Here is a 26,107-nt window from a genome sequence, read left to right as displayed (position 1 = left end):
TTAAATGTTGAGCATATACAGTATGAGGAAAAGCCTCTTTATTTAAAGAGTAATAGATGTTTGCCTCAATCATCTTACTCTGAAATTTTTTCCAAAATCATTGGAAGTATTCAAAATACAAATTACATGCCATGATGGGGTAGCTTTTGACCTCAAGAGGTAACCTTTCCCCATTCCTGACTTTTTTTATGCTCTCTTTCATTCTGAACTCCAGCAGTAAAATCAGTGATTAGCAGACAAATCACTCTGGTCAGTGAACAAGTACATAATCCCGATCTCCTTTCCAATACTTGAGTGGCTTCATAATGAATGGCGATGGTCAGGTCCGATCTTTAGTCTGTGCTCATTTAGCTGAACTCAGCAGAGATGGCGTAGAGGCACAACAGTTAGCATGTGGCCCTAAATTGGGAGGGGGGAAAATGGCCATGGTTTTGCTCGTTTGCTACTCATAATTCCCTGCTGGAAGTGCCTGTGTAGATACCAGAGAGGATACATTTAGGCTTGGCCTGCAAATGTTCACCATTGGATGAGTTGCTGGAGGACAGGTGATGCCATGGAAGTGTATCTCAAAGATATACTTTCAGGAGAGCAGACGCCAGGGGTTGAAAATTGACAAAGAGAAAAGGAATATCAGTTTAAGTAAAATTCAACATTAGTATACCTGTTTGCTCCAACTGTTGTGCTGTAACGTGCTGCAAAGGCACCAGATGACAGCGTAGGGGATACCACAATACCATTCCTAACCTATGTAATAGGAAACAAAGGTTATTAGACTGTGATAATAATTGCCGCACTTATGCACTTAGCAAGTTCCAGTGATACCCAAACTATTACAGAATCACCTAAATGGATGTTGATGCAGAACATTACAATTCTCAAGGACACAGCACAGTTTTTCTCTGTTACAACTTGCATTTATATAGTGCCTTTAATGTAGTAAGACGTCCCAAGGCACTTCACAGCAGAGTTATCAGCCAAAATTTGACAGCGAACCACATAAGAAGATATTAGGACAGGTGACCAAAAGGTTGGTCAAAGAGGTAGCTTTTAAGGAGCATCTTAAAGGAGGAATGGGAGATAGAGAGCTGGAGAGGTTTAGTGAGAGAGCTTAGGGCCTAGACAGCTGAAAGCACAGCCGCCAATGGTGGGGTGGAAGAAATCTGGGAAGCACAAGTGGCCAGAATTGGAGGAGTGCAGAAATCTTGGAGGGTTGTAGGGCTGGAGGAGGTTACATAGATAAGGAGGGGTGAGGCCATGGTGAGAATTGAACACAAGGATGAGAATTTTAAATTCAAGGTGTGAGACATTCTAATCATAAAATTAAAATCAACCAAAAATATTTTATAGCCCATTAAAAATGTCAGGTAATGTTATTTTTAATCATACCATTAGCTTGAAAATCAAAGATGATGTCAGCAAGTAATATGTAAAAAAGTAGACATTTAAGGGATAATTTCTGAAGACCTGCGGCAAAAGTGATGTGACCTCATAATTCACAAGCCACAATTACATTTATGGTCAGCATTACCATTAGGATATTCAGAATTTACATTAAAAAATAATAATGTGTTTGGTAGTACATCACATTCTTTTTTAGTTTGGTTTCAGTACAGATGTGAGCACTAGCAGTTTTATTGCTGCATCATATGGTAATGGTTTAGAATGTCTATGCTTGAAGATGTTCTTCAGAAATAATTTTCAACAGAAAGATATTTTTGCTACTGATTTATTATCTCCATGAAATGTGAATGACATTCCATAGAAATACTGTTATGTATTTCAAATGCTCTCTGTCGGTATTTTCCATCCAGTTCATAGTGGTAGGTATCCACAGATCAGAGTTAAGGTGTTGCAATGGCAATTGATCAGGCCCTCCCCAACCAATATTTTTGGGTTCCTTAGCTACACTTGTTTCTGGATTGGACTTCTGCAAATGACACATACTCATGGGTGGAGATGAAACGGGGAGTCTCAACCCTCTTGCAACTTCACTGTTCCCCTTTTTGAGAGGCCTTCTCACAATGGCTAAGACCCACTATGGGTGGATATGATGAGATATGCCATTTGTATTTTAAAAACAGTGGTGTGCAATGAACAAGGCCAATTTAAATGTCCAATTCCATTGCCCGGTGAGATCTCTACAGAAAGACCCAGGGCAGGAGTGAGCTCCTTGATCCAGTATCATGGACTAAGTGGCAAGACCAGAAGATAGGCGCGTGGCAGCTGACACCGCCACTGTCTCACAAGCAATGACGCCACTGTGCCGGAGTGTGGTACATACAAGGGAGAATGTTTTAGTTGTCGCTCCTACAGGTGATTCATGGATAATGATCAAGGAACTTCAGACTAAATAGTATCTCATTCTTCACCTGAAATTGTGCAGTTAAAATCAGCTACCCTCGTCTCCTGTAAGTGAGACAAGCTTAGTACAAAACAGATCTATAAAATCAGTCCATCCTCCTCAACCAAGGCAATTGGTTAGAAAGTGCAGTCACTGTTAAGAAAAAATAATACGGAAGATTGACGGGAAAAAGAACTGATGTCTACCTTGGACAAGTGGCGCTGGGGTATTGGAGGTCTCTGTATTTCTTCCTGCCTAGTGCATTGTTTGGGAGTTGGCATGGGCCTGCCCTATGTACTAGCCAAGCTGCATGTTGTTCTTTCTCTCCACTTTCCATATTATTTTTTCCTATACAACAGTAACTGAAAGCAATTCATTGTATTTGAAGCCACATTAGCTTAAAGCCTTCCCACAGCATTATTACTGCTGCATTATTCTGCTGTACATAACATGATATTGACACCTTTATGTTGCCTCATTTTGTAGCTATTGCTGCATAACTCAAAAAATGAGAAATTTTCATGTGAATTATTCATTTCATAGCCAAATTTAATTTGCAAAGACAAGCATAATTAAATATTATGAGGTCACATAGACAGGATAATGTCATTCATCTCTGGGGCAAGCCAGATGGACAAAAAATGGTATTTTCTGGTTCTGTACAGTCTTACGTTCTTACAGGTTGGAGTTGCTCATTCAGTTTTGCTCTTTCACTAAAGGTTGCAGAAAATATGCAGTGCCCACCGCCCCCCCACCCCCCTCATTGTTATACTTCAAGGATTGCAGCAATAATCAGAGACTTTTCGGGAAATTTCTTTGTGTTCATTCACCCAATTTTCTCCCCACGATATCAACTCTTGCTAGAGTTCCACCATCAAATGATCCTTTAGCCCAAGACAAGAAATTTATCAAAAAATGATGCATGCAAGCACCGGAACGTAATTGTATTCCTTAATTTGGTATTGTTGGTGCTAAACTCACTAATATTCAGAACATAAAACATACAGTGAGAAAGGACCATTTGTTCTCCTCACAGACCATTTGCAATTTCTTCTATTGCCACAGTATGGCTACACAGTTATAGACCCAGTTGTCATAGCAGGGCACAGATTTCACCTACCTCCCTTTTGGTGATTTTATCAATCAGTGGAAATATTTTTCCCAGGGACAGTAAAAGATTTTCATCTTTCAGGTGTGCACAGTCACCGCCACTGTGGAAAAATTTAGAAAATAATTTCAAGGTACCACAAAGAATGTCAATCTCATGCTGACATAATGAAAGAAGTCTAAAGATGAGGTCAACCCATATATCACTGAATGAGCCTTTTCCACCAAGGATGCATCATGCAGGTTGCTTTGGTGCTTCAAAAAGTTGGAATTTCTCCTCATAGGGTAGAAATGTTTGTTAGACAAGTGAGTTGTATTTCAAGTTAGTTATACTCTTCTCTCCCAGCCACTGTCCTCTTTTTAAATATTTTCAAATTGCTTCCTTTACAACAGATAATTGTCCATTTTTCTCTACTAAAGATGCCAACCTAAGAGGTCGTGCTACTGACTTTCTGAAATTTTGTTGTGGTTGTCAGATAGGTTCCAAACTTTTCATCCAACTCTTCCTGTTTAAATATTCTTTGGATGTGTTCCATTAATTTAAATTCATCTCCACTTTAACCAGCAGAAATAGTAAACCAAGGTTTTCTATTTCATTTTTTAAAATTTCTGTTTTCTTATTTCACTTAATTTATTTTCTTATTATTTTCCCGCTGCCTCTCCTGAAAGTATTAAATTCTATATGCACCAGTCAATTTCCAGTACCTGAGCCAAGTAGTCATTCTTTATTTTTCTCCTCTGTTTACAGATGCTCCCAGACCAGTCACCATTTCTCCTCCATTTCCAGATGCTTCCTGACCAGTCACTATTTCTCATCCATTTACAGATGCTCCCTGACCAGTCACCATTTCTCCTCCATTTCCAGATGCTTCCTGACCAGTCACTATTTCTCCTCCATTTACAGATGCTCCCTGACCAGTCACCATTTCTCCTCCATTTACAGACGTTCCCAGACCAGTCACCATTTCTCCTCCATTTTCAGACGCTCCCAGACCAGTCACTATTTCTCCTCCATTTACAGATGCTCCCTGACCAGTCACCATTTCTCCTCCATTTACAAGACGCTCCCAGACCAGTCACCATTTCTCCTCCATTTACAGATGCTCCCTGACCAGTCACCATTTCTCCTCCATTTTCAGACGCTCCCTGACCAGTCACCATTTCTCCTCCATTTTCAGACGCTCCCAGACCAGTCACTATTTCTCCTCCATTTACAGACGCTCCCTGACCAGTCACTATTTCTTCTCCATTTACAGACGCTCCCTGACCAGTCACCATTTCTTCTCCATTTACAGACGCTCCCAGACCAGTCTCCATTTCTTAATTTATGAACCAAGACAGCGAGGATCCCATTGTTTCCACTTGCACACTTCCAGCAGGGATCAATTAACAGGAGTGGCAATCCTGGCCAATTTTCTATTGCTTACCCCAGGAGTGCAGAAGGTCAATTGTAGCCCTTTACTCTCACACCAGGAGTGCAGAAGGTCAATTGTAGCCCTTTACTCTCACACCAGGAGTGCAGAAGATCAACTGTAGCCCTTTACTCTCACACCAGGAGTGCAGAAGGTCAATTGTAACTCTTTACTCTCACACTGTCAGCGAACTCAGCACAAACCAGGCACTGAACCGGAAACCTTCTTGGTCTGTATGGCTCAGCTATGGATTGTCTTAACCAGAAATCCACTGGGGTAGCAATCCATGGGGAAGACAATTACCTCATACTCTCACTAATTACCTCTATTTCCAGTTATTATTTTTTTTTGTTTGAAACAAAACTGATTTATTTGACGTTTATCAAGAATATTAAACTCCAGCCCAGTTATAGAAGTTATTAACATCAGCAGAAACAAACCCCAACTGTCAGAATGAACAAGCTTCAGTCCTGGATATGATTAACAGCAATAGTCACTTGTGAACTCGCTGGTGTTTCAGCAGGTGGGATGACTGAGTGAATCCCTTCCCACACTCGGAGCAGGTGAATGGCCTCTCCCCAGTGTGAGTGTGTTACCCACTTCCTGTTTTTCCCTAGTCTTTCCAGATTACACATGAACTGTGCCTCCACAGATACACATTCAGCCTAACCTGATGAGAATGCCAACTTCATCCATGGCAATTTTCTTCTCTTCTACTTGAAGGCATTGATCCAACCATGTTAACTTTTCTCCACAACCGGCCAGTGCAGTTCTTACACGTGGGGCCAACACTAGAACCTTCTTCATGTGGGAATCCATGAACTCATCAAAATCTTGGTTCATTTTCAAGACCATAGTCGCCTTCTTCTCTTCTGCATTTGTAGCTGCACTTGATTCAGGATTACCCTCTTCAATGCCAAGGTTCAGTTTCTTGGTGCTTGGGTCTTTAATAAAGACACTGTCTGAAGAAATTGTGCAAAGTGAAAAACTGGTCAATAGTGCATATCAATTAGTCTGTATTTAGCTCACTTTCTGACCATCTCCAGAATGAATGAAACAAGCCATTATTCCTTGAACAAGTACATATTTGAGACATAAGGCAAGATTTCCCACTTTCACTGCAGGCCATGACTGCCTGCCCTTGTGTCTCAGAGCTCAATCCGACCGACCTCCTGAATTCAGTTTAATTATCTATATATATAAACGGATCATTCTGTCTGTCTGTCCTTCTGTCTGTCTGTCCTTCTGTCCTTCTGTCTGTCCTCACGTGTGCGTCTGTCCGGCTATGCGCTCGAAAGTTATAGAGCGTACCTACGCGTGTGTTACCTCCGAAGAAAGCTTACGCTTCCGGGACGGTCGTAAGCGTATTTACTTTTCGGTCGGACCAAAATTGTTCGCACCTTATGCAAAAAACCTTCAAAATTAAACTCATTATCTGCTACTTAGCATTGATTGACTGACGTCAAGGTTCGACCAATCCTGTGCCGTCACGATTGACCAATCCTACAGTACGGTCCCCTGATGGTTGGCCAATCGGTGTGTGTGTGTGGGCGGGACTAATCGTTTTCATCTCAGGGATCTGGCAGCCATTGTTTCACTGCCATTACTTCAGCTTCCAGCTCAAACTACTCTGCTCATCCAGCTTTGAAAAAGTTAGTATCTCTTTTAAAAATAACATAAGATTTACCAAAAACGTTTTATAAGTACTTTCACTTTCATCTTTCAAGGTATTAAAAGGCAGAAATGTTGCCCGGCAGCAGATTGAGAGAGGGACACAGACAGGGCCCAAAAGCCTGGGACTCGATTTAAAATGTTGCCCGGCAGCAGATTCACAGAGGGACACAGAGAGGCCCCAAAGCCTGGGACTCCATTTAAACCGCCCGGCCCAAAACAGCCCTGGCAAAGCCGGGCTCCCCCCAGCTAGTATAAAAATAAATGACTGCTGCAGGCTTCAGGCACCTGCAGCAACAGAATGGGTCTGCCTCTACAGCCACTGCACAGAAGTCAGGGTTTTGGTTACATTTTTAAATGTAATCATTTGTCTCTCATCGATTGTCTCTGATTGATTGCACTCCCTTAGGGGTAAATTTAATTGGTTTTTTTAATTCCCTCCCACCCATCATAGCAACATTAGACAAAAGCATCATACTGGTGTCCTTTGCATCCAATGCTGCTATAGAGGTAATGAGGGCGATATCCTTTCAGCAGCAGCAGACATCCACTCTGAATATGCCTGTTCATATCTGGGTGGCTATATTCAACAGTCACCATCCCTTCTGGTGGAAGTTTCTTGGAAGTGGGATAACCAGCAGGGGCCAGAGAACAGCTCCTGGGCCTATTTTTCACCCCTGCCCAAAGCCAGGCAGATGATCTCCCCCATGTATTGTGTATAAATCTAAAGCTGACCATCGAGAATATTTTCAGGTTACATGAAGCCTTTTCATTATTTAAAACATGTTTTTTTGAGTAACCAGATTAAGGGCCAAGTCGCATAGTGCAGGACACTGTCAAAGTTGAAAAGAATAGAAATGAGGTAAATCAGTAAATTAATGGTTAGCTGATGCCAAGCTTGGGTTTTAAGGTGCCTGGAGATTGTAGAAGGAAAGAAAAGCTGAGCTCATGGGAAAGACTGATGAATCTTGATACTGATAGTGAGACAGAGGAAGGAGGGGGAATGTGTTGGATGGCATACAGGAAGAAGAGAGGAACATTGTGAGCAGTACTGACCATATTAGTACCATTAATAAAAGAGACATTGGAAACACTGCAGAAAGATTACTTCAAAATTAAATTCACAAAATGTCTCTGTCACTGATAAGGGAAGTCATTAAGATTGCACATTTAATTAATTTGATATTTGAATACACCATACACAGAGTTTTGGGCAACTGACATGATATAGAACTGGAAAGTGGGAAATCCCACTCTTAATCGCAACTATGTAAGTTTACCATTATTCAACTAAACATTACAATTATAGTTACTAAGCAAATGTTTATACAAATCATTTTGAATGCCTAGTCAAACTTTTCCAAAGTTTTATTTTCCTACAGCTCACTTTTGTAGTTGACAAGTCCCCTTTACAATAAACTCATGTAGATTTGAATCCAATGCAAATTAATGGGATGATAGCATCTTCTCCAAGCACGATATAATCGGTTCTACATGAAAAAAAGAGTCTGGAATCAACCCAGTTCCCAAAAAGTGTGGGTCATGGTACAAAATTGCCCATAATACAGAGCACAAGGCATTCTCACTCAGAGGCTGGATTTTCTGGCCACTGATTATGAACAGGAAGGAAATTTAGACTTCAGATTTTAAAGATTTCTAGAACTAGAAATGGAAAAGTTCAGTGGTGCAGTAAACGATGCTATCCTTTAGTTGGAATTATTGCACATTTGTTGAGGCACAGTAAGGACAGCTTTATTCTGCATCTGGCTACTAGACTTGCCAAGGGAGTGACTGACAGACATTGGGTAATCAAAGCTTCTTTCCTGAGCATTGGGAGCCCTCACGGTCATGAACATAACATTTCTCCCCACAAATACAACCCTAAAAGAATTCTATCTTTTAAAAAACTGCACATAAGAATTTTATACAAGATTGAGAAAAATGTTACCGTGATTCTTTAAAAATTTCCAATACGGCTGATGTACAGCTCTCACATTCTGAATAGTTTCTATGGCACTGTTTGGACAAAACAATAAAAAAAACATTTTACTGTACACTTCAATGCTTGATATACAAAATATAAATGATCTGTGACCACAATTCACGATCACATCACTAAGTAACATAGAATCATAGAATGATACAGCACAGAAGGAGGCCATTCGGCCCATCATGCCTGTGCCGGCTCTTTGGTAGAGCTATCCAATTAGTCCCACTCCTCTGCTCTTTCCCCATAACCGTGCAAATTTTTCCCCTTCAAGTAGTTATCGAATTCCCTTCTGGAAGTTATTATCGAATCTCCTTCGACTACCCTTTCAGGCAGTGCATTCCAGATCACAACAACTCGCTGCGTAAATTGTCTTTCCCTCCTGTCGCCTCTGGTCCTTTTGCCAATTACCTCAAATCTGTGTTCTCTGGTTATCGACCCTTCTGCCACTGGAAACAGTTTCTCCCTATTTACTCTATCAAAGCCCTTCATGATTTTGAATCCCTCCATCAAATCTCCCCTTAACCTTCTCTGGTCTAAGGAGAACAATACCAGCTTCTCCAATCTCTCCATTTAATTGAAGTCCCTCGTTCCCTGATACCATTCTACTAGATCTCCTGCACCCTCTCCAAAGCCTTGACATCCTTCCTAAAGTGTGATGCCCAGAATTGGCCACAATACAACATATCATAGCTGGGCTTCTGGATCTGAAGCTTATGTAACTATATTAGCAGCCACCTCTCAGATACTACTAAGGCCTACGGAGATGCCCACTATACTGAGCTGGTTGTTGGTATCATTTTTAAAAACTGTCTCCTCTCATTCCTCACTACTACTTGATTTAACCAGTCTTCTCTCCTAATCTTTTCAACCTTGTGGTGTCCTGCACTATGAGACTTTGGCTGTTTGATCTAGATTTTTCAATTTAAAAAAAAAAAATTATATTATGTAAAAATGACAATGAAGATTACATGCCATTCAGTACCATCATTGCTAAGGAATTCAGAAGTTCTAGTGGTCTGCACCCGTGAGATGATACCATACTAAAAGCATCCCTATAGAAGTAATCTGAACAGAACATTGACAGAAGACAAGGGATAGGTGTCACTACCTCCTCAGTTATTGAATGTGTGAGGAGTCCCAGCCATTCTGAGCACACATGGGCAAGATATTTAGAGCTTTCTTTTCCCATAAATTTAAAATACAGTAATATTAGTAGCATTGTAATGAATCAGAGAAAATTTCTTTAGAAAAAGATTCGACTAGGTGCAATAATGTTACCATATTAGAATGGAGGTTTGGGATTACCCGACATAAATTTCTATTTCAACTCAATTAAGGGAGAATGGGGAAAGCCAATTAAACTTTGAACCATATCCAATTATTTCATCTCGTTACATGAATTCCACCAAAATCATTTTATATGTGGCAATTAAAAAATCTTTACCTTTAATTGTACCACCAAATTATGAATCTAAAACTACACTTTGTGCTACAAAAAATAGCTTTCCATTGCCCTGACAATATTGTTCCAAAATGCAATCTACTTTTTACTGGAACTGGGAGAAAACTTTTAGGACAAAGAACTGAAACCTATTTGAATACAGTGTGGCACTGAAGTCAGATTTGACTTTCTTTCCACAGGCGATTTACTGCCTTGTAAAATCCAGCAAAATGTTTAAGCAGTACAAGATATAATAGCAAAGTGCCGAACAGCATTGTGTATGCAAATACCCGCTGCTCAAGTAAGATGACCACTAAAAACTTGCATGCAAAGTTTGCCACAAACATTTGTGGTAATTGGACACAATACGAGAAATGCGGCAAAAATAGAAAGAAACAGAAAAATATATTGATTGACTAAATACCTTACACAGGACATCATTTGGCCACTCAACAGAGGCACAGGGTCTCCCAGTAATGCTCGGACAGTCATGCAGACAGATTCTGAAAGGGAACGTAAATTGTACCCTCCCTAAAAACAAATTGTTTAAAGTTATGAGGACTAGTGCAGAATAGAAATGGGCTTGACTGTCTATGTGTGAAAAGGAAAATCCCTCAAAGATCATTAAGCAGCCTTTTAACTGATACATGCCTCAACTTAAACCACTTTTATATTATCCAAGTAAACATTACAATTATACTGTATTGAATTTTAGCTAATAGGAAAAAAAATATACAGATCATTTTGAATGACAGTCACACTTGCTCTAATAAAGTTTTATTTCTCTATAATTCTTTCCTATAGTTTAAAAAATCCCCATTACAAATTAATTTGGGTACTGTACAATATTTAGTTTAATTTAAATGGATAAAGCCTTTTTAGAATAAGCAAAGATAGTTCACAAAGGGTCCCAAGATAGCAAGATTTCAAACTACAATATGCATAGACAACACTGTAAAATCCAGATTATAATACAACAGCAAATTTTATAATGCACAAGTCATATTCTTTTCATTTCCCAATTTATAGGACATAAAATACTGTATGCAGGAAAGTGTGATTTATCAGATAGTATAGTACTACACATTGCACATGGCAAAAACATGGCGAGTTGCAGCTTGCTGCATCATAGAATTGCTGGACACAGGTTTGCTCCATTGGTTTCTCCACTGGTTCCTTACAGGCAGTTCTTAAATCTCTGTATTTTAGGCAGAAATGATGGCAAAAAGGCCAACACTTTGGGCAGGATTTTCATTGGGCCGTGGAGGCGGGATTGGAGGCGTGTGGGGGGTTAAAATCTTGAAATCGAGGGGCACGAACCCATCCCGCCCCCAACCCGCCTCCATGCCAGTTTCAAAGGAGGCAGATACCCAACCTGTGCTGGGAGCCGCCTCTCCGAGGCGGGAAGGGGATTAGTGCCAATTAACTGCCTGTTAACAGGTAGTTAACGGGCAGTTTTTAGCCTAATCCCTATTTTTATTGCTGAAGTGTGGGATTCCCGATGGCTCCAAACTACGCCAAGTTAGCGAGGCGAACCGTCGGGCTGAAGGACTTGGAGGGTTCGAGATGTCCGGTGTTCAGGTGTGTGATGGGTGCATGAGTGCAGAGGTAAGTGTGTTGGGTGTGTGTAAAGTGTTTAAAGAAGTTTTACTTACCTTTACAGCCTTCCTTCCTTCAGGTCTCGGGAGTCCCTCATCTCACCGGCACAGAAAGCAGAATGGCCGCGAGCTGTCAAAAGTTGCAGCATTCAGCTTTCTGTTCTGGAGAGATCTCTAAATCAGCCTGAGAGGAAGGAATTAACTTGGAGTACAGATTGTCAGTGTTTGACAGCTTCAAAGAGCTGTCAAATGCTGATATTTCATCTGTCAAAAGCTTTTGACAGATGAAATGTCAATCTGTGACGTCACCTGTTGCCGGGTGGCCCTTAATTGGCCTGCTGAGCCCGCTGGGCGGGCTCAACAAGGTCAATAAGTGAAAATCGCGTGGATTGGCCACAACTCAATGGAGGCAGGACTACAACCCCAAAAGTTGTAGTCCCGCCTCCTACACGCCTCCTCAATGAAAATCCAGCCCTTTGTATCTCCTTGTGGTTGTATAGAGCAGCTTTGTTAAACGGCAAAGGAGCAGGTCTTTTAACCATTATCCCAAGTGAGGAATGCTTCATAGCACAGAGGGAGCTGAAAAAATGGGGATGAAGGTGGGAACACTATACATTTTAAATGCATGGCACTTAATAAGTTTTTTTAAAATCCTAGCAAAATTTAAATGGCAGTCATGTTCTGTAATAAAAAGACTGGCATTTCACAGTATAGAAAGTGCTGGCAACCTAAAGAAATACCCAATCTGCCAATCATATCACTGTGGTTTGCAACGTCATTGTGCCTTAGACTTTCATAGCCTTGGGAGCATGAAAGCTATTTTCATCTACAACCTTCATCAGCTGAACACAAAGGCCCTAAATTCATGATCGGTATGACGGCGTACTCATATCGCCTTTGAAATTGACCGCAAGTCAAGCGCATGCGCTAAATCCCGAACTTGCGATCTGTCAAATTCCGACTGTGCATCGGCTTCGTTGCATGTTTCACCTACCCGTTCAAATCAATGTGCTGCCGAAAAGTTGGGCTAATTGCCCAGCTACTGCGCATTAATCACCCTGAAAATTTTTACGTCTGGTACAAACAGGCACAGGAGGAATGAGAAAATTGTATTAGTTTATGCTACAGTGAGGCACTGATTCGTGTCTGAGCAGATACAAACTTTGAAAGAAACTTTAATTTATTCAGAGTTTGAAAACCAGGCCTTTTTGTGTCACCGTCTTTGCTGCCCAAAAGTCTTTTGTAGTTCGGTTTAATTATTTCCCAACTTCTATTTAGATAGGATTTAATTCACTTTCATGATTTCCTCATGTTATCACACATTTAAACTCTCAATTTTAGATTATTAAAATTAATTAAAAGTGAGTTAGTCTACTAGGGGAGAAACAAATTCCGATAGGACTATAAGACTGTAATTATAGGTTTGTATATTATAATCTTGGTTTGTGCATTAAATACTATTGCAATGATCATAATTTATTAATAAAATAGCATTTCTGGCTGCTAAATTATTTTAAATGAGTTGTGGGTAAATCAGCAATCTCCTCTGTTAAGAGGATTGGCTAAGATTCAGGAAGTAAAAGGAGCACTGCCCCACGTGATCCCAGGTTTGCATACGCACAACGGTGCGGCCCGGGATCCGTGAGCCACAACTCTGCAGCATTTGAAAGCAACTTTTCGAAGGGGGGTTCGCACGAGGGAAGTGCGGATTTCATTCAGATGTCAGTGGCGTACTCCTTAGCTACGCCGCCGACCGTGAATTCAGGCCCATTGTGACCTTCTCTCTTTTAGTTGGCATTCTGAGCATGAAACTCCCATCTTTCTCCTATTGTTTTTATCTGTCCACATCAGTCACAATCCAGGGGCCAGAAACTGCCTCTGTGCTGCTGCCAAACAAGCTCTGAAACCAGCTGACAAGGCGGCGGCACAGTAAAGACAGAAAACACTGTGTAGTGCGCCACAAGCTCAATTCTACATCCCACCATTCAACAGTGTAGTTACCACTCCTCTCTCCATTCATTTTACACTTTTACAATACAGAGGCACTTTTGATGGAACACCATTATGCTGGCCTTCCAGCACCACTCTCCCCCATTTATATTTCCACCCAACACTATTCTCTATTGGACACTGGGCAAGAACAGAGCTGGCAGTTTATATTTCCAACTGCAGGTAACAGAAGGACTTTGTGTTTTCCATCAACTACAGTTTTGAAATTTAAAAGCACTAGAGTTATCTTTAACGTCCACCTAAACAGGCAGATAGGACCTCGGGTTAACATCTAATCTGAAAGGCAGCAGCTCAGATATTGCAGCACTCCCTCAGCACTACACTGAAATTGATTGTGCTAAATTCTGGTGTGGGGCTTAAATCCACAACCCAAAGGCAAGAAGATAACAATATCAAGGTGTCGTCCACTGTAATAAATGAACAAACCTTAAATGAACTACAATTCCACAGAACTGGAATTTAAAAAATGAAAAAATGTGGCGTACAGCTTAATGCACATTTCTGCTCTCCTGAAGTCTACATGTAGTTCCAGAGGGAAACTACTTGCTTTGAGCAGTTTAATGTTGGTCATAAAGTCAGTATCATCCATCAGCATCATCCATCAGCAAGTAAGAAAAAAGTCCAACAAAATCCCTCTATTGTGTTCCAATCTACTGTGAAACATGGTAAATAAATCGCATCTTCACAATGTTTTTGTGTCGTCTAAATATTGAGTAGCAACCCATACACTTGATTTTAGTGTATGCATCAGCGGCAAAAGGTCACAAATTACCTACAAAAACATAGAACACCAATCAATGTTCATTCACAACGCTCAATCATAAGCAATTTGATAAAATGTTCAGTAATAATATGCATGGTAGACAGAAAATGTAGTTACATACCTCTAAAACAACACAGAGCTTCCCATTAGCTAATGGCATCAGCAATTGAGTCAGATGAGCAAAACACTCAGGTGTAGCACACATTTCACCCTAGAGGGTGACAGTAAATTGTCAAATTGTGCTAAATGATATTCCTATGGCCAGAACACTTGAACATTTTGAAGAAACTTTCTAGAAAATACTTTTAGTTTTACTGTGATGAAGTTACCTTTGACTGTTGCTTCACACTTCATAAATTGCTCACATATAGTTATTTAGTAAAATAGCAAAATAGTGCAGATGCTGGAAATCTGAAATAACAACAGAAATTGCTGGAAACACTCAGCAGGCCAGGCAGCATCCGTAGAGAAACAGAGTTAACGTTTCGGGTCTGGGACCCCTCATCAGAACTGGAAAAAGCTGGAGATGTAACAGATATTAAGCAGGTACAGAGGCAGGGAGAGGTGGGGGGGGATGGGAGGGGAGGAAGGAACTGAAGGAACATTCTGTGCTAAGGTAGGAGGCGGGAAAGATAAAGGCCCAGAAATTCGGGTCTCCACGGGTGAGTACGCACGGGGTACTCACCCGTGGGCCCGATGGAAGTGCCGGTTTCCTGCATGCACTGCGCATGCGCGGGAAACCGACACTTCCGTTCCTCTGAACGAAGGGGTTCAGAGGTCGTACGTGTGCGCAGATTTGAAGATTTAGTGCTATTTTGGGGCCGTAGTATTTATAAGTCTTGACAGCACTTCCTGTCAGACTTATGAATGGAGCATTCCCTGCTCCGATTGGCTCCCCATGGCCCATGTGATCCCAGGGGACGCATCGAACTAACTGCGCCCCTGGGATACGCAAGCACTGCGCGCCGGCAGCTGGACCAGGCCCAGGATCGGAATCCCACAGCACAACAGCCGGCGCGCTAGGTAAGTGCAGATCGGGGGCTTGCACCCGCGGGAAGCCCCCGACCTGAATTTCTGGGCCATTATGTTGCAAATGGGGATGGCAAAATCATACAGCCTGAAAAATGGGAGCAGGGGTTATAGTCTGAAATTGTTGAACTCAATGTTGAGTCCAGAAGGCTGTAAAGTGCCTAATCGAAAGATGAGGTGCTGTTCTTCGAGCTTACATTGAGCTTTATTGAAACAATGTAAGAGGCCATGGACAGAGAGGTCAGAGTGGGAGTGAAGCGGAGAATTAAAGTGACAGGCGACCGGAAGCTCAGGGTCACCCTTTCGGACTGAACGCAAAGCGGTCGCCCAATCTGCGTTTGGTCTCCCCAATGTAGAGAAGACCGCATCGTGAGCAGCGAATACAGTATATTAAATTGCAAGAAGTACAAGTAAATCGCAGTTTCACCTGGAAGGGGTGTTTGGGGTGGACAGTGGGAAGGGAGGAGGTAAATGGGCAGGTGTTGCATCACCTGCGCTTGCATGGGAAGGTGCCGGGTGAAGGGGAAAGGCTGTTTGGGTTGATTGAGGAGTGGACCAGGGTGTCGCGGAAGGAGCGGTCCCTTTGGAATGGAAAGGGGAGGTGAGGGGGAAGATGCGTTTAGTGGTGGGATCACGTTGGAGGTGGCGGAGGATGATCCGTTGAATGTGGAGGCTGGTATGGTGAAAGGTGAGGACAAGGGGAACCCTATCGTGGTTCTGGGAGGGAGGGGAAGGGGTGAGAGCAGAAGTGCGGGAAATGGAACGGACACGGCCAAGGGCTGTGTCAACCACAGTAGAGGGGAATCCTCGGTTGAGGAAAAAGGAAGCCATGTCGGAAGCACTGGTATGGAAGGTGGCATCGTCAGAACAGACGTGGCGGAGACGGAGAAACTGGGAGAATGGAATAGAGTCCTTACAGGAAGCGGGGTGGGAGAAAGTGTAGTCCAGGTGGGAGTCAGTGGGCTTGTAGTGGATGTTTGTCGATAGTTGTGGGAGTTATTTAGTAATTTTAGCTAAAACACCTGTTGAATTGCATCTGGTTTAAGCACAGTTCAGTTACAAAGTATCATGACTTTTTTTTGAAACAGAAGAAATCAGTTGACTCCACTTAGGCAGATAGTTGTGTGTTTCACACAGACGCTGCTGGGTGCTAGTAAGGAAGAACAATAGAGGAGTGGCTTAAAGTTATTTAGATTTATAGTCAGTAATGGCCACATACAAAAAGCTTTATCTTGATCAAATTTAGAAGATAAACAATCACGTCTATTTAATGATGGAGGATATGCAGTCTCAATTAAAATAAAACATACCTCGGGATCTCCAATAGCAGAATCAAATCCAGCTGAAACCAGAATCAACTCCGGATTAAACTGCAATAACAACGAGTAAAGTAATTTATTAACAGCATATAGAAACAAAGAAGTCCCATAAAACAGACATACAGGTATTAATATAGTCAAGTGTAATACAAATTACCTCATAAGCCATAGGAAGTAAAATGTAGAAGAAAGCAGCCAAATAGTCAGCATTTCCCATTCCAACCTGTTATAAAAGAACAGTAAAATGTTATTTTTATTCAAATTGAGAAATGAATGTCAAGATCCAAAGTCCATAGGACAGGGCACCATCAGAGTTGGGGTAAAAAGGAAAAGACAAAGTACATCAGGAACTAATAACTAGATGAGGTTAGGTTTTAAAACCCTGAACATTGTAGGAGAGAATTAAATTGCAAATGATAAGCTATTCATAAAATCATAGAAATTTACGGCACAGAAGGAGGCCATTCTGCCCATTGTGTCTATGCCGGCTGAAAAAGAGCTATCCAGCCTAATCCCACTTTCCTGCGCCTGGTCCGTAGCCCTGTAAGTTACGGCACTTCAAGAGCATATCCAAGTACTTTTTAAATGTGATGAGGGTTTCTGCCTCTACCACCCTTTCAGCCAGTGAGTTCCAAACCCCCACCATCCTCTGGGTGAAAAAAATTGTCCTCAACTCCCCTCTAATCTTTCTACCAATTACTTTAAATCTATGCCCTCTAGTTATTGACCTCGCTACTAAGGGAAATAGCCTATCTACTAGGCCCCTCATAATTTTATTAAATCTCCCCTCAGCCTCCTCTATTCCAAAGAAAACAACCCCAGCCTATCCAATCTTTCCTCATAGCTAAAATTCTCCAGTCCTGGCAACATCCTCGTAAATCTCCTCTGTACCCTCTCTAGTGCAATCACATCTTTCCTGTAATGTGGTGACCAGGACTGTACGCAGTACTCTAGCTGTGGCCTAACTAGTGTTTTACCATGACCTCCCTGCTCTTGTATTCTATGCCTCAGCTAATTAAGGAAAGCGTCCTGTATACCTTCTTAACCACGTTATCTACCTGTCCTGCTACCTTCAGGAATCTGGACATGCACTCCAAGGTCCCTCTCTTCCTCTACACTTCTCAGTATCCTACTGTTTATTATGTATTCACTTGCCTTGTTCACCCTCCCCAAATGCATTACCTCACACTTCTCCGGATTGAATTCCATTTGCCACATTTCTGCCCACCTGACCAGTCCACTGATATCTTCCTGCAGACTACAGCTTTCTTCCTCACTATCAAATACACAGCTAATTTTTGTATTATCTGCAAATTCTTAATCATGCCTCTACATTGAAGTCTAAATCATTGATATCTATCACAAAAACCAAGGGACCTAGTACTGAGCCCTGCAGAACCCCACTGGAAAAAGCCTTCCAGTCACAAAAACACCCATCGACCATTACCCTTTGCAACCTGCCATTGAGTTAATTTTGGATCCAACTTGCAACTTTCCCTTGGCTCCTATAGGCTTTTACTCTTCTGATCAGTCTGCCATGGGGAACCTTGTCAAAAGCCTTGCTAAAAATCCATGTAGGCTTAATCTGAATGGGGAATAGAAAAGTATTTTCAGATCAAATTACAACATTTTTCTACCATGACAAAGTCCACAGGAGCAGAATTTCTCAATGAGATAGACTAATGGCCCACTTACACTGAAGAACCAATTCTTGAAGATATGCTCCATTACCATCTCTCAGCCCTGCTGGCATAGACACGATTTTTGTAATATTGTCAAGGGCAATAGGACAAATTGTGCAGATGGTATCAAATTACAGTAGGAGGAAAAGTACAGAAGATTGGAAGCGAGCACAAGGCATATTACTGGAATGACAGATACAGTTTAATGCAGAGAAATATGAACTAGTATGTTTTGGGAAAGAGAACAGTGAAAAGTATATCCTAAATGGTACGATTCTTAATAGAGTGGAGGAACAGGGACATCTTGGGGTGCACATACATAGATTATTTAAAAGGTAGGTCATATAATTAAGATTTTGGATTTGATACATAGGGGAACTGACATATATGTATATAATTTTTTTTTTAATTTGTTCTTGTGACATGGAGGACACTGGCAAGGAATTTACTTGTTCACCCCTAAACTGCCTTGAGGGGATTAAGTAACAGCCATGTAGCATTAGATCAGAGTCACACGTAAGCTAGACCAGCAGGTTCCCTTCCCTGAAGGACATTAGTGTAGTGAACCAGTTGGGTTCTTACAACAATCCATTTTTTGGTAACAGCCTACAAGTTATTGATTTATTAAATTCAAGTTCACAACTTGCTATGGTGGGATTGAACTCATGACCTCCAGTTTACTCATCCAGTACCTTAACCATTAGTTCACGGAAGTGATGTTGAATTTGTACAAGATATTAGTTAAGTCACAGTTGAAATGCTGCATGCAATTCTGTGCACCCCATTATAGGTAAAAGATTTGTTTCCACTGATTGTGGTTGGTGAATCTGTAACAAGGGGGCACAGACTGAAGATTATTAGCAGATGAATGAAAGGGGAAGTTTATACAGAGGGCTATTAGAACATGGAATGTTTTATCACAAGTGGCTACTGAAGCAGAGATTACAACATAATTTAAAAGGGAATTTATTAACAACTTGTATTTATATAGCACCTTTAACATAGAAAAACATTCCAAGTCACTTCACAGCCAAAGGAGATATTAGGATGGGTGACTCAAAGCTTGGTCAAAGAAGTAGCTTTTAAGGAGGGTCTTAGGGGAGGAAAGGTGGAGAGGTTTAGGGAGGGAATTCCGGATCTTGGGGCCGAGACGTCTGATGGCACGGCTGCCAACGGTGGGGTGAAGGGAACGGGGGGGGGGGGGGGGTGAGATGCACAAGAGGCCAAAATTGGAGGAACGCAGAGTTCTCGGAGGGTTATAGGGCTGGAGGACATTAGAGATAGGGAGGGGCGAGGCCATGAAGGGATTTGAACACAGGATGAGAATATAAATTGCAGGCGTTTGGGGACTGGGTCCAATGTAGGCCAGAGAGAACTGAGGTGGTGGATGAGCAGGACTTGCTGTGGGTTAGAATATGGGTTGCAGGATTTTGGATAAGGTGAATTTTGTGGAGGATGGGAGGCCATTGGAACAGTCGAGTCCGGAGGTGACAAAGGCATAGACGACGGTTTTGACAGCAGATGGGCTGAGCCAGGGGCAGAGATGGGCGACGTTACGGAGATAGAAGTAGGCAGTCTTTGTGATGGAGAGGATATGGACTCGGAAGGTCAGCTTAGAGTCAAATTGGATGCCAAAGTTGAGAACAGTCGGCTTCAACCCGAGACAGCGGTCGGAAAGGGGATGGGATCAGAAGCAGAGTTTCTGGCAGAGGCCGAATACAATGGTATTGGTCTTCCCAATGTTTAACTAGAGGTGACTGCAGCTCACCAGGAGTAGATATTGAACAAGCAGGCTGACAACACAGAGGCAGGGGAGGGGTCGAGAGAGGTGATGGAGAGATAGAGCTGGGTGTCATCAGTATACCTGTGGAACCCAATGCCGTGCCTTCAGATGATGCGAATGAGGGACAGCATGTAGATGAGGAATAGGAGGGTGCCAAGTTTAGATCCTTGGGAAATCCCTGAGGTAACAGTGGGGCGGGAAGTGAAGCCATTGTTGAAGATGCTCTGGCTACGATTAGATAGGTAAGAGTGGAATTAATTTAAAAAGGATACAGGGAAAGAGGACAAGGAAGAAAGCTCCAGTTGAAAAGCCAGCATCAGCACAAACGTGACAGGCCGAATGACTCCCTTCTGCACTGTTGATTGTATGAAATACAAAGCACCAAGATGGTTATTTAAGATCAAAAATTAAATTTATTTTTAAAAACACCTTGTTCCATGGAATATTTATGTTGAATCCTGTCCCTCTGCCTTTTCCAACAGCATTGTAATCAGAGTCCTTTAAATTGGGCCAGAACTGCTGGTGTTCATAACGATGCCATGAGAAGTACAGAACACTAAAAGAAACCAAAGCCATTAAAATAAACAACCTTTTATATATAAAAAAATTAAAACCTGTATCCTGGGACACCAAGCTGAATTCCAGCATACCTATTGCCATCCCAGGTGAAGTCAACTAACTCAATAGAGACCAGGGACTGAACATGTTCAGTGTTTTTTACCAACACAGCTATTGCGAGAGCTAAGTTTATATGGAAATTCAGATCACTTCTCTATAAGAACTATAACAAAACCACTGGTTCAAAGTAGATTTCTCTCCTGTGATGATCGCGAACATTAATATATGTTCTATTTTTGTAAAAACACAAATGCAACTGCACCAACCTGGGATCCTCCTCAAATGCGTACTGAGTTCCTTGGCCGTGATGCACATCCCAATCAACTATCAGAATCCTGGAAGAGAAAAACAATGCAAGTTATATTCACTATTACCAACACAATCCTAGTTTACTAATTAAAAAAAAACTTCACCTCTTTGTTCCATATGTTTGTTTTGCATACTTGGCTGCTATTGCTACGTTATTAAAGACACAAAATCCACAGGCTTCACTCTTCTGGCTATGGTGACCTGGAGGTCTGGAGAGGGAAACAAAAAGATAAACTTAACATATGTAAACAAGTGCCCTGCATGAAATCAATGAACTGTATAAATAGTATGAAATTATCTTGTACCTGACCAATGCCATCCCATTTCTTACTCTGTCCAACATCACTGCATCAACAAGTTGAAGAGTTGCTCCCAGAGACACTTTGGCACAGCGGTAAGAGTTCTAAAACAAAATGATACTTTCTTAGAACTAGCAATAAAGCCAAAACAACACACAGCACAAAACTGAAATGATGAAAAACTCAGTTAGCAATTAATGTACAAAGCAACTTTGTCAGTAATCAATTTAGCCGCACTCTGTAACAGTTTATCTAGTTAATAAATTCTTAAACATTTTCTGGCAATCAATAAAAAAATACTTCATGTTTACTTTCTTGTCTAAATTTACTTTTTGGATTATTTTCCTGAGTTTTTAGACTGCTGATTTATTGTGCTAGTGAGATTTGTTTTGGATTGCTCTAGTAAAGAACCACACAGTCATGATGGGCTGAATGGCTTCCTACTGTGCTGCAAACTTCCAAGGTTGGTTTTATGGTTTACATAATCGCAACATTTTCTTCTTTCCTGTCCTGAAGGCAGTGACTCATGCTGGGGTACAGTCCCAACCACCCCTCCACTACCTCATACCAGCAGTTATTCATTGTGTGTGTGGACCCAGACAATGACCGCCTCCAAGTTGTCTGACCACATTAGGGAGAAAAGACGTCTGTGACCCTGTTCTCACTCATGAGCACTCTCGGAGAAGAGGATCACAGGCTAACAGTCACCAACAGGGACGTTAGATGATCTATACGTTCCTTAGACCAGGGACGACCCATTGCCCAGAAATACCAAGCCAACTGTGGCACCTCTGCCACTGCCCTAACTGAGATTAGCTAGATACACACAGACCTGAGATCAAATGCTGGACCTTCCTGTTCTGTGTGTTTTTAAAAAAAATTATTGCTAATAAAAAAAATTTACATTGATAATTCAATGTCTAGTTCAAACTTTGCATTCATATGATACTTGTAAAACAAATAAAGTATATCAAATGCTTACTGTGAAGTATATATTATCACAAACAGAACACTCCTATTTTCAAGAGTACTCACTTAATATAGACCATGGGTGTACAGAAAGAAATATTTTTTATTTACAGTATATAGCCCCTTATCATGTCCTCGGAATATCCCAAAGCACTTCACACCCAGTGAATTACTTTTGAATCATTGTTATATAGGTAAACATTGCAGCCAATCTGCTACAGCAGGATCCCACAAACAACAATGAGTTGACCAGGTAATCCATTTTTTGTAGTCTTTTGGTTGAGGTTAGAATGTTAATAAGGACCAGGGAATCTCCCTACTCTGGATAGGCAGATTAATTCTCGGTTTAACACCTCATCTGAAAAATAGCATCTCTGATAAAGCAGCAGTTCCTCAATGCTCTACTGAAGCATCAGCCTAGATCAGGAGTATTCAAACTTTTTATCTTCATTAGCCACTCAGGTTTTCACCAATAAGAATATGGTCTTGTTCAATCAATCCTTTTTCCATCTATCAGAGAGCAATTTTTATCACCCATCGACCCTGTATTAAAAAAATTAGAACTATAGCAGCCAAAATTGGCCAACAAAGAAACAGCTCTGTGAGCTGATCGCCCAAGTTCGAGGCTCAGATGTTGGAGACACTTGGCCTAAATTATGTGGCCAATCCTGGAATGGGGTCTTGAACCCACCAAGTCCAACACAAATAAAAGTGCTGCCAATGCAATAAAGCGGACACAGTAAAGGGAATAGAAACATGAAATTGGCTGGATACCAATTAAGAAAAAAAATACTGTATATATATTTTTTTGCAAGTCCAATTTTACTTACAGGGTGAAAATATACATCACCATATTTGTATGAAAAGGTCTTCAACTCTTCAACATTCATAGATGCAGTAGATTTCACAGCTTCTAGGTAATCTAGGCTAAAGAAAGAAAACACTTTAATGGGATCTAGCTCAAACATCAGTTTAACTAATTAAAAAATTGTTAGGCATCCAGTGGCACAGTATGTTGGTTTACCAATGGCCGCATCAGAACGGGAGGATATGGGTTTGAGTTTCTGGTCTTGACTGGGTTGACAAGGTAAGTGAGGCATGTCCTAGGAAAAACTTGTAACGTGGCATTGCTGGAACTGTGGTAGCAGGCTACTTGCCCCTGACTGGGCATACCCTGCTGCTTCAAAAATGGTTGCATATGATAGATGCAAATTAGTATTTGTTGCACTCAAATTTATTGGAACTGGTTAGAAGATCTAAATTATACAATGTCACCAAAGAGAAAATGTATGTAAATAAATAGTAATTTAAACAAGACATTTGCTGAGGCACTAACTCATTCCCCAAAGCAATGTTTGCTTAACAAAAACATGACTTTAATTTTAAAAAGGCCCGGAATTTGCGGTCGGAGGCGTACCTCCGGAGTACGCCTCCGACCCGATAAAAAAAATCCGCACCGACCTTCAAGCTCCTGGGCTTTGGAGATTTCGGGTCCTGGGCCTGCAGGCTGTGTAAAGGCCCACGGGTCCCGGGGACACAGGTGATTTGGAAGCGTCCCTGAGATCTCGTGCGCTAGGTCCTCCAATCAGAAAGGAGGATTCCTAGTATGCTTATGGAGATTCCATTTACGAACGGAATTCCCATAAGCATGTGAGGAATCCCCAAATAAGTTATACAACTGGAATAAAAATAAATGTTCCCATTTTCAAATTTAATTAAAAGTCCCTTCAATAAAGCATATACAATAAAAAATTAATTTTTTGAAAAATAATTTTAAAGATTTTAATCCGGGCCAAAATTTACATAAACTAATTTTAAATGTTTGTGCATGACTTTTTATTTTTAAATGTTGATTCATATTAACACTTACACTGGTGAAAGCATGCCCTATGCTTGTTTTTACCAGGCGTAAAGGTTTCATGGGCAGTAGTTGGACAAATAGCCCAACTCTGCGGCAGCTAAAGTAATTTTTGGGTTGGTGCGGTAGATTCGCAGCGCATGCAGAAACCCGGAACTTGCGGGGCCTTTCTGACGGCTTACGACGGCGTACGCTGTCGTCATCGAGCGCGCAAAATCCGGGCCAATATATATTTTCCTTCATGTAACAGGTTATGTACTTCAGTATTAAATGATAACTCACTTATTAAAATAAGAGCACTCAAGCTCCCCGTCTTCTGGGTATTGTCCTACGCAAGAGAAGGACTATATTTGACAGGAAATATTTTGCCGCTTGCTGTTTGTAAACTATCTACATGCCTGCAATCATTCTTGCGTGTACTGAATCAACTACTAAAATCAACATAATTCAAAAAAGTTTTTAAAAAAGAGCAGATTGAAAGTTAGATCAAAGCCAAGGAACAACAGCACTCAGACATTTAAAGAGTGTATCAAAAGGGGAACCTGAGAAAAGCAGAAAGATGCATGAAATCCAAAACCTGCACCTATCTGAAGTAAAATTAGAAAAGGGCATATTATTGAGGAAAAAACAGACGTTTTGAGAAATATAGCATAAATCTACTAAAAAGACACTTAAGTACCTATCCTCTCAAATGACATGCCAGCTCGCAAATTATAATATAAACTGGGGCATTAATTCACAGCATTCTTAGAGGCCTTTGATGTTGAAATGTTACTGCAGTGTTAGAAGTCAGTACCCTTGAATAAAATTATTAAAATGATGTGAAATTGCAGGATTTTTACTGTACTGTACTGTTTAAAACAAGTACATAAATGGGTGGCATGAAGGCATAGTATCTGGTGCCCCAATGTGTGACTTTAGAAATTTGTAAAACCAATTTCTACACAGTAAGTTCCTGTGTAGCCAGTCTCTTACTTGCATTTCTCTCACATAGTAAGTTCTTTACTATGTATATGAGAGATGCAAATAAGAAACTGGCTCCTTATCCACAAAAATGGAAGAAAAAATTGAATAACAAGTCAGCTCAGATATCCTTACGAATGAGAGCAGCATAGGCAGAGATAAGGGAGATGGTCTGCTGCCCAACCTGTCATTCACAAAGAAAGGGGGGGAAAGTACACAACAGTTTAGAACAGTACTTAAGTTTAAACGTATGTACAACCTGTGAACCAACATAATTTCCTCTTCAATGGCTTCTCGGACAGATAGTGGGATGCATCTTTCCACAAGACCATAGTATTTCAGTTTCTCATAGGAAATGGACAGTCGCTCTGGTATTTCAATACTGCAAACTGGGCTAAAATGTATCCAAAAGAGAATGTTAGCAAGATTATTGAAATGGATCATAAGAAGTTCTCTATTTGCCAGCTATAGAGTATTACATAAAAACCAGTTTAGGCAATTTTGACCCAATTTTCTATTTGTGTTGGATTCCCAGGGCACCATAATTTGGGAAGAATATTTCATTATCTCACTTAGAGGTGTCATGAGGATAGCTGGTCTGGAAAATGTAAATGTCACAGTAACACAGCGGGTTAGCCGAAGAATAATGTTTCGTTATATTGATGGGACAATATAGAAGAAACTTTAAAAAAAGGAAGACTTGCATTTATATAGTGCCTTTCATAACCTCAGGACGTCGCAAAGCACTTTACAGCCAATGAAGTACTTTGGAACTGTAGTCACTGTTGTAATGTAGGAAATGCAGCAGCCAATTTGTGCACAGCAAGCTCCCACAAACAGCAATGTGTTAATGAACAGATAATCTGTTTTCGTGATATTGATTGAGGGATAAAATATTGGCCAGGACACCGGGAATAACTCTCCTGCTCTTTTTTTTAATTCATT

General features: G+C 41.1%; 1 protein-coding gene across 2 annotated transcripts in view; it reads right to left on the bottom strand.

Moving 5' to 3' along the window:
• hdac10 (histone deacetylase 10) overlaps positions 1–26,107 on the bottom strand; it is a 63,808-nt gene that overhangs the window by 12,480 nt on the left and 25,221 nt on the right. The window contains exons 3-16 of one of the 2 annotated variants that reach the window (XM_086010343.1): positions 25,422–25,556; positions 23,172–23,268; positions 21,379–21,476; positions 21,178–21,282; positions 21,031–21,099; positions 20,576–20,702; positions 16,839–16,904; positions 16,673–16,732; positions 14,455–14,544; positions 10,387–10,493; positions 8,480–8,547; positions 5,531–5,822; positions 3,462–3,552; positions 662–744 (exon numbers count right to left, since the gene is read on the bottom strand). In XM_086010343.1, coding sequence (XP_085866469.1) covers positions 662–744; positions 3,462–3,552; positions 5,531–5,822; positions 8,480–8,547; positions 10,387–10,493; positions 14,455–14,544; positions 16,673–16,732; positions 16,839–16,904; positions 20,576–20,702; positions 21,031–21,099; positions 21,178–21,282; positions 21,379–21,476; positions 23,172–23,268; positions 25,422–25,556 — 1,488 coding nt within the window. The remainder of the gene's footprint in view (positions 1–661; positions 745–3,461; positions 3,553–5,530; positions 5,823–8,479; positions 8,548–10,386; positions 10,494–14,454; positions 14,545–16,672; positions 16,733–16,838; positions 16,905–20,575; positions 20,703–21,030; positions 21,100–21,177; positions 21,283–21,378; positions 21,477–23,171; positions 23,269–25,421; positions 25,557–26,107) is intronic. The other variant, XM_086010344.1, reaches the window with a different exon arrangement.

This window comes from Somniosus microcephalus, chromosome 17, assembly GCF_052327205.1.
Source record: "Somniosus microcephalus isolate GS21.2 chromosome 17, FLI_Smic_1.0, whole genome shotgun sequence".
Taxonomy (NCBI): Eukaryota; Metazoa; Chordata; class Chondrichthyes; order Squaliformes; family Somniosidae; genus Somniosus; species Somniosus microcephalus.
Note: the sequence above shows the minus strand (reverse complement) of the source record. Positions and strands in the feature narration are given on the sequence as shown.